Source organism: Vidua chalybeata, chromosome 29 (genome assembly GCF_026979565.1).
Source record: "Vidua chalybeata isolate OUT-0048 chromosome 29, bVidCha1 merged haplotype, whole genome shotgun sequence".
In the NCBI taxonomy this organism is placed as follows: Eukaryota; Metazoa; Chordata; class Aves; order Passeriformes; family Viduidae; genus Vidua; species Vidua chalybeata.
The window spans coordinates 904,139-913,133 of record NC_071558.1 but is presented as its reverse complement, the minus strand read 5'-3'; the positions used below and the strand labels follow the sequence as shown (position 1 = coordinate 913,133).

General features: G+C 58.7%; 1 protein-coding gene across 1 annotated transcript; it reads right to left on the bottom strand.

The window, feature by feature from the left end:
- Positions 1-3,160: 3,160 nt before the first annotated feature.
- On the bottom strand, positions 3,161-8,995 carry NHLH1 (nescient helix-loop-helix 1). The gene is made up of 2 exons (XM_053966822.1): positions 8,238-8,995; positions 3,161-5,228 (listed from the first exon to the last, which is right to left on the bottom strand). The coding sequence occupies exon 2, from the start codon at positions 4,372-4,374 to the stop codon at positions 4,042-4,044; it is 333 nt and encodes a 110-aa protein (XP_053822797.1). The 5' UTR covers positions 4,375-5,228; positions 8,238-8,995; the 3' UTR covers positions 3,161-4,041.

Below are 8,995 nucleotides of genomic sequence, written 5' to 3'. Positions count from 1 at the left end.
TGAGGGGAGATGGGGATTGGGGGGATTTGGGGCGGGGGGATTTTGGGGCCGGGGCTATGGGGCGATGGGCAAGCGGTTATGGGGCTGGGGGCGATGGGACAGGGAGATCAGGGGGAATTATGGGTGGGGGCCGATGGGGTTATGGGGCGATGGGGTTATGGGGTGGCCTCAGTGCCCCCCACCACATTTTTTCACGCCCTGATGTTCGGGACCAGCAGCCCCACAGCGAGCTGTGACCCCAAACCCGGCTCCTGGTGCCCCCATTGCTGTGGGGTCTGTGGTGCCCCCATTACTGTGGGGTCTGTGCCGGGGGGGGTCCCTGGTGCCCCCATTTCTGTGGGGTCTGTGCCGGGGGGTCCCTGGGCCGCCCCCGCAGCTGCCCCGGGGCGCTCCCGCCCCGCTCCGGGGATGATTTATGGGGTCGGGGTCGTTCCCGGGATGATTTATGGGGTCGGGCTCGTTCCCGGCCAGATGGGGCTGCGGCAGCTGGGAAGGGGCGGCTCGGGCTCGGACCCCGGGCTCGGACCCCCCCGGGCCTTTATGGGGCCGCCCCTCCCCTCCCCTCCGGGGGCTGCGGGAGGGGGACGCGGCCCTAAAGGGGTTTGGGGACAAAGAGCCCTAAAGGGGTTTGGGGACAATGGAGCCTAAAGGGGTTTGGGGACACGGCCCTAAAGGGGTTTGGGGACAATGAACCCTAAAGGGGTTTGGGGACAATGAGCCCTAAAGGGGTTTGGGGACAATGAGCCCTAAAGGGGTTTGGGGACACGGCCCTAAAGGGGTTTGGGGACAATGGAGCCTAAAGGGTTTGGGGACAATGAGCCCTAAAGGGGTTTGGGGACAATGGACCCTAAAGGGGTTTGGGGACAATGAACCCTAAAGGGGTTTGGGGACAATGGAGCCTAAAGGGGTTTGGGGACACGGCCCTAAAGGGGTTTGGGGACACGGCCCTAAAGGGGTTTGGGGACAATGGACCCTAAAGGGGTTTGGGGACAATGAACCCTAAAGGGGTTTGGGGACAATGGAGCCTAAAGGGTTTGGGGACAATGAACCCCAAAGGGGTTTGGGGACAATGGACCCTAAAGGGGTTTGGGGACAATGAGCCCTAAAGGGGTTTGGGGACACGGCCCTAAAGGGGTTTGGGGACAATGAGCCCTAAAGGGGTTTGGGGACAATGGAGCCTAAAGGGGTTTGGGGACACGGCCCTAAAGGGGTTTGGGGACAATGGACCCTAAAGGGGTTTGGGGACAATGGACCCCAAAGGGGTTGGGGGACAATGGACCCCAAAGGGGTTTGGGGACAATGAACCCTAAAGGGGTTTGGGGACAATGGACCCCAAAGGGTTTGGGGACAGTGGACCCTAAAGGGTTTGGGGACAATGAACCCTAAAGGGTTTGGGGACAGTGGACCCTAAAGGGTTTGGGGACAATGAACCCTAAAGGGTTTGGGGACAGTGGACCCTAAAGGGTTTGGGGACAATGGAGCCTAAAGGGGTTTGGGGACACGGCCCTAAAGGGGTTTGGGGACAATGAACCCTAAAGGGGTTTGGGGACAATGAGCCCTAAAGGGGTTTGGGGACAATGGAGCCTAAAGGGGTTTGGGGACACGGCCCTAAAGGGGTTTGGGGACAATGGACCCTAAAGGGGTTTGGGGACAATGAGCCGTAAAGGGGTTTGGGGACAATGGACCCTAAAGGGTTTGGGGACAATGAACCCTAAAGGGGTTTGGGGCTCCCAAAGTGAGGGGGGGATGTCCCCAGAGTAGGGGGAGGGGACAGGGGGGGACGGGGGGCGATGGCCCCGAACTGCGGGGGGGGGCAGGGCTGGCGGGGCCCGGCAGGGGGCGCTGCTGCCCCGGCGGGCGTTGGGGACAGGGGGACAAACCCGGGGGGAAATTTGGGGACACCCCAGGAGGGACAGGGGGACACTCCCTTGGGGACATTGGGGACATCCCCTTGGAGACATTGGGGACAATCCTGGAGGGACACTGGGGACACCCCTGGGGGACACTGGGGACACCCCTGGGGGACATTGGGGACACCCCCTTGGGGACACCCCCAGGGGACATTGGGGACAATCCTGAGGGACACTGGGGACACCCCTGGAACAATTCCCTGATTTTTCTCCCAATCCCAGGTGGATTTTCCCAAGGAATGGGATTTTCCAGAGGGATGGAGAGGAGGGAGAGGACGGGAAGGGCTGGAAAGAGGGGAAAATGGGAAATAGGGGGGAAATGGGAATGGGGGGAAAAAGGGAAATAGGGGGGAAAATGGGAATGGGGGAAAAAGGGAAATAGGGGGGGAAATGGAAATGGGGTAAAAATGGGAAATAAGGGGGAAAATGGGAATGGGGGGAAAAAGGGAAATAGGGGGGAAAATGGGAATGGGGGAAAATGGGAATGGGGGGAAAAGGGAAATAGGGGGGGAAATGGGAATGGGGGAAAATGGGAATGGGGGGAAAAAGGGAAATAGGGGGGAAATGGGAATGGGGGGAAATGGGAAATAAGGGGGAAAATGGGAATGGGGGGAAAAAGGGAAATAGGGGGGGAAATGGGAATGGGGGGAAAAAAGGAAATGGGGGGGGGAAATGGGAATGGGGAAAAAAAAACAGGAATGGGGAAAAATGGGAATGGGGGAAATATGGGAATAGGGGAAAAATAGGGAATAGGGGAACAAATGGGAATGGGGGAAAAAAACTGGGAATTGTGCTGGGAAAGCCTGGGAGAGGCCCAGGACAAGGGGCGGAATTCCCAATCTGCCGGGCCGGAATCTCAATGAGAGCCGAGAGTTCCCATTGTGAGCGGGACAATGGGGCCAGATGGGGCCGGGGCCCCAAAGGGGTTTGGGATCTGCTGGGATGGGGAAAAGTGACCCTAAAGGGGACTGGGAATGGGGACGGGGCCCTAAAGGGGATTGGGAATGGGGAAACCGACTCTAAATGGGTTTGGGAATGGGGAAAAGTGATCCTAAAGGGGTTTGGGGATGGGAAAACCGACCCTAAAGGGGTTTGGGAATGGGGACAGGGCCTTTTCCCCCCAAAAGTGCACAAGGACACAGTGGATAACTTAATAATGATAATCATAAATAATGATAATAATAAATAATGATAATAATAAATAATAAATAATAATAATTCTCAATAAATAAATTAATTCCATAAATATCCTCATGGCACAGAGACGGGGGGTGAGGGAAGGGAAGGGTTTGGGGGGAAAAGGGGGAGCCGACCCCAGGAATTCCTGCTCCAGTTCTCTGGGAATTCTGGTCCCAGCTCCTCTGGGAATTGTGGCTCCAAACTTTCGGGATTTGCTGTCCCAGCTCTCTGGGATTTGCAGTTCCGTTCCTCTGGGAATTTTGGCTCCATCCCTCTGGGAATTACAGCTCCGTTCCTCCGGAATTGCTGCTCCAGTTCCTCAGGAACTGCTGCTCCAAATCCCTGGGAATTGCGGCTCCACCCTCTGGGATTTGCTGCTCCATCCCTTTGGGATTTGCTGCTCCAGTTCCTCAGGAATTGCTGCTCCTGCTCCTCAGGAATTGCTGCTCCATCCCTTTGGGATTTCCTGCTCCATCCCTCTGGGATTTGCCGTCCCAGCCCGCCAGGATTGGCTCTTCCGTCCCTCTGGGAATGGCGGCCCCGTCCCTCTGGAATTGCTGCTCCAAACCCCTGGGAGCAGGGCCGGGGTGGGCACACGGATGGACGGATGGACACACGGACAGACACAGGGATGGACACACGGACACAGGAATGGACAGATGGACACAGGGACGGGCAAACAGACAGGTCAGACGTCCAGGACGTGGTTCAGGTAGGAGATGTAGCAGATGGCCGGATGGACACAGGGATGGACACAGGGATGGACACAGGGATGGACACAGGGATGGACAGACGGACAGTCAGACGTCCAGGACGTGGTTCAGGTAGGAGATGTAGCAGATGGCCAGGCGCAGGATCTCGATCTTGGACAGTTTCTTGTCGGGGGGCAGCGTGGGCAGCAGGGATGGACACAGAGATGGACACACGGATGGACAGATGGACAGACGGACAGTCAGACGTCCAGGACGTGGTTCAGGTAGGAGATGTAGCAGATGGCCAGGCGCAGGATCTCGATCTTGGACAGTTTCTTGTCGGGGGGCAGCGTGGGCAGCAGCCGCCGCAGCTCGGCGAAGGCCACGTTGAAGGCCTCGACGCGGATGCGCTCGCGCGTGGCGTGCGCCGTGCGGTACTTGGCCGTGGCGCGGCGCCGCCGCCGCCGCTCCTCGCGGCTCAGCGGCTCCTTCCCGGCCGGGCCCGCGGCCCCGGCACCGGCCCCGAACGCGGGCTCGGGCTCGGGGCGCGCCGAGGGGACCTCGAGGGCGGCCGGCTCCGAGTTCAGCATCATTGTCACCGGGGAGAGGGGACAGCGGCAAAGGGACCCCGGGGATTGGGGACAGCGGCAAAGGGACCCCGGGGATTGGGGACAGCGGCAAAGGGACCCCGGGGATTGGGGACAGCGGCAAAGGGACCCCGGGGATTGGGGACAGCGGCAAAGGGACCCCGGGGATTTGGGGACAGAGCCAAAGGGACCCCGGGGATTTGGGGACAGAGCCAAAGGGACCCCGGGGATTTGGGGACAGAGCCAAAGGGATCCTGGGGATTGGGGACAGAGCCAAAGGGATCCTGGGGATTTGGGGACAGATCCAAAGGGATCCTGGGGATTGGGGACAGAGCCAAAGGGACCCCGGGGACTGGGGACAGAGCCAAAGGGACCCCGGGGACTGGGGACAGAGCCAAAGGGATCCTGGGGATTTGGGGACAGAGCCAAAGGGATCCTGGGGATTTGGGGACAGCTCTGAGCTGATCCCAGGGGTTTGGGGACAATTCCAAACTGATCCCGTGGATCTGGGGACACCTCCAAGTGTTTTGGGGTCACCTCCAAGCTGGTCCCAGGGGTTTGGGGTCACCTCCGAGCTGATCCCGGTGTTTCGGGGTCACCTCAGCAGAAGCGCCCGGATTTGGGGTGCCCGTCCCCAGCTCCCAGCAAGGCCCGTGGGGATCCTCCTTCCCATCACATTCCAGCCGGGAATTGGGGCATTTTCCTTGGGAATTCCGTCTTCCGGGAGAAAACCTCCCCAGGGGACAGATCCGGGAAAGCAGCCGGGGGCGTAGAAATGAGATCGAGTTTTTCCCGAGGTTTTGGGGCTCTCGGGGTCAGGATGCGGCTCCGGAGCCCTCAGGGGTCAGATCCCGACAGCTCTGGAAAAGAAGGATCGGGAATTTCAGCTCCGGGTGGGAAAGGAGCCGGCAGAGGCATCAAATAAAAGAATAAAAATTAAATAATAAAATAAAATAAAATAAAATAATAAAAAATATTTTAAAATAATAAAAAATAAAGTAAAAAATTAATTAAAGTAAAAGAAAGTAAAAGAATGTAAGATCAAATAAAAATAAAAATATAAATATAAAAAATATAAATATAAAAAATAAAAATTAATTAAAAAAAAATAAAATCAAGGATTTTCCACAGCTTTTCCCCGTCAGAGTCTGGCGACTTTGGGAAACAAACTCAGGGAATTACAGCTCCCGGATGGGGAAGGATCCACTGGGAGGATCGGGAAATTTGGGGAGCTCGGGGAATTCGGGGAGCCGGGGCTCTCCGGAGGTGGCAGGTGGCGGATGCGCGGCGGGGGCGGGGCGGGCTTTGTGTCGCAAATGAGCCCCGTCTGTCCCCGCGGCTGTCCCTGCTGGCTGTCCCCTCTGTCCCCTTCTGTCCCCCCCGGCTGTCCCTCTGTCCTCCTGTCCCCTCTGTCCCCTTCTGTCCCCCCCGGCTGTCCCTCTGTCCCCTTGTCCCCTCTGTCCCCTTCTGTCCCCCCCGGCTGTCCCTCTGTCCCCCTGTCCCCCCTGTCCCCTTCTGTCCCCTCTGTCCCCCGCGGCTGTCCCTCTGTCCCCCTGTCCCCTCTGTCCCCTCTGTCCCCCGCGGCTGTCCCTCTGTCCTCCTGTCCCCTCTGTCCCCCCCGGCTGTCCCTCTGTCCTCCTGTCCCCTTCTGTCCCCCCCGGATGTCCCTCTGTCCTCCTGTCCCCTCTGTCCCCCCCGGCTGTCCCTCTGTCCCCCTGTCCCGTCTGTCCCCCCATTCTGTCCCTCTGTCCCCCCCTGTTCCGTCTGTCCCTTTCTGTCCCCTGTCCCCCTGTCCCCTGTCCCTCTGTCCCCTCTGTCCCTCTGTCCCTCTGTCCCCTGCCCCCTGTCCCCTGTGTCCCCTGTCCCCTGTCCCCTGTCCCTTTGTCCCCTGTCCCCTCTGTCCCCTGTCCCCTGTCCCTCTGTCCCCTGTCCCCCTGTCCCCTGTCCCTCTGTCCCCTCTGTCCCCTCTGTCCCCTCTGTCCCTCTGTCACCTCTGTCCCGTCTCCCTGTCCCTCTGTCCCTTCTGTCCCTCTGTCCCCCTGTCCCCTCTGTCCCCTGTCTCCCTGTCCCCTGTCTCCCTGTCCCCCTGTCCCCTCTGTCTCCCTGTCTCCCTGTCCCCTGTCTCCCTGTCCCCCTGTCCCCTCTGTCTCCCTGTTTCCCTGTCTCCCTGTCCCCTGTCTCCCTGTCCCCCTGTCCCCTCTGTCTCCCTGTTTCCCTGTCTCCCTGTCCCCTGTCTCCCTGTCCCCCTGTCCCCTCTGTCTCCCTGTCTCCCTGTCCCCTGTCCCCCTGTCCCTCTGTCCCTTTGTCCCCTCTGTCCCCTCTGTCTCCCTGTCCCTCTGTCCCCTGTCCCCCTGTCCCTCTGTCCCTTTGTCCCCTCTGTCCCCTCTGTCTCCCTGTCCCTCTGTCCCCTGTCCCCCTGTCCCTCTGTCTCCCTGTCCCCCTGTCTCCCTGTCCCGTCTGTCCCGTCTGTCCCCGCTGGCTCCGCTCCCGGCAGATGGAGCGGCCGCAGCTGCTCCCGGGAATCCGCAGGGAATTCCCGAGCGCCGGGAACGCGCCCCGCCCCCTGCTCATCTTCCTCTTCCTCATCATCCTCGTCCTCTTCTTCCTCATCCTCATCATCCTCATCCTCATCATCCTTATCTTCTTTTTATTCTTCATCCTCCTCCTCTTCCTCCTCATCTTTAACATCTTCATTCTCATTCCCATCCTCCTCCTCCTCCTCTTCATCCCCACTGCCTTCCCTGGAAATCTGGGCGCGTCCAGGGAAAGAGGGGGAAACTTTGGAATGGGAAAAGCGGCTGGGAATGAGCTGGGAATGAGCCGGGAATGAGCTGGGAATGCTCCTCTCCTTTCCTTCCTCATCCTCATCCTCATCCTCATCCTCATCCTCATCCTCATCCTCATCCTCATCCTCTTCCTCTTCCTCTTCCTCATCCCCATCCCCATCCCCATCCCCATCCCCATCCCCATCCCTGGCTGCCGCGTCTGGAAATCCGGGAACGCCACGGGGAAAAGGGGAGAAACTTTGGAATGGGAAAAGCGGCTGGGAATGGATCCCAAATCCCACCAGGATCCCAATCCCGATTTTTTTGAAGGTTGGAATGATGGGAATTTACCCCGCCCCAAAAAAAAAAAAAAAAAAAAATTCGGGAAGAGCCGCCCGAGAGCTCCCAAAATCCCTGTGAGAAGGGTGGGATTTTCCCGAAGAAATTCCCGGGAATTTGGATGTTTGGGATTTGTTCCGGGCTCGGCTTCACTCCAAGAGACGGAAATTTGGGAATTTGGGAATTCGGCCCCTTGAGCTGCCCTCTGAATCTGGGATTCCCAGGAATTTGGGGTGGATCCCACACCTGGGAGGGAAGCAGGAGACTTTTTTTGGGAAAACTCAAGTTTCATTCCCGGATCCAAACGAACTCCCGGCCTGGGTTATCCCGGAGCTTTTCCTTGGCGTGGAATTCCTGCTCCCAGCGCCTCTTTTCCTTTTTTTTTTTTTTTTTTTTTGGGAAAACCACCCCATTCCTAAACCCAGCCGCTCCCAGGATTCCTGGGCAGCCTCCACTTCTCCCAGCAAAACCCCGGGAATTCTTCCCACCTCCTCCCTCGCCCTTTTCCTCCCATTCCCGACCCGTGGCGTGACGAAATTCCCGACAATTTTCCTTAGAAATCAAATGTGTCCAGGACCCCAATTCCAGGCGGGTTCTTTTCTTTTTCCCGGCTCCCCAACCCTCCCAGGAAAAACCCTTTTTCCAAAGGGATTTGGGAGCCAAACGTGGCAGTGGGATCGAGGCTTTTCCCGGGAATGTGGGGCCGAATTCCCGCCCAGATCCCGGTTTTTGAGCCATTCCCGATCCCTGGAAAAGCAGCCTTACCCCGAATCCCGCACCATTCCCAAGCTCCGGGGTTTCTCCTCCAGGTATTCCCAGGATTTGGAATCCGCTCCGCTCATCCATCCATGGAGGAAGGAAAAAACTTTCCCTGGATTCTCCCGAGGTCCCGCGACGGATCCGGGATGGGAATCCGGGATCAATCCCGGAATTCCCGGGGTGGCAGCGCCTCTTCGGAGCCTCCAAGGAGGAAATTCGCCGCTCTCCCCAAAAATTCCCAATTTATCCACCCTGGGCCCGACCCCGGGAGCCTCATTGGCCTCTCCCGCTCCCCCTCCCTTTTTCCTCATAAATATGGAAAACCGGGAATTCGGGATTCCATTGGCTGCGCGGGAGCCCCCCGGGAGGGGCGCGCTGGATGCGGGCCGGGAAAAGGCGACAGCTGCTCCCGGTGCTCCTTTCCAGCGGGAATTCGGGCCGGGAAAAGGGGGAAAAGAGCCTGGAGCGGAATTCCCGGTCCCGAAATTGGGAAAAGGGAGCCTGGAGCGGAATTCCCGGTGGATCCCGAGGCTCTGGAACCCTCGGGTGATCCCTGAGGACGCTGCGGGTCCCTTTGGGGTCACCCAGAGCCTCCATCCCATAAATCCCGCCCGGAAAATTCACCTGTGGTGAAGAGGGAGAAGTGAAAGGGAGGAAACTCGGGAACAGCCCGGAAGAAACCCGGGAAAATCCCGGGAAGAGCCGGGAATGCGATCCCGAGCCCCGCCGGGACACAGCGGCCTTTGGGGCCGGCTCTGCCCTCG

What these genes read in the sequence shown, in the direction of transcription:
- NHLH1 (XM_053966822.1), bottom strand. Translation starts at nt 4,374, where the DNA reads ATGATGCTGAACTCGGAGCCGGCCGCCCTCGAGGTCCCCTCGGCGCGC.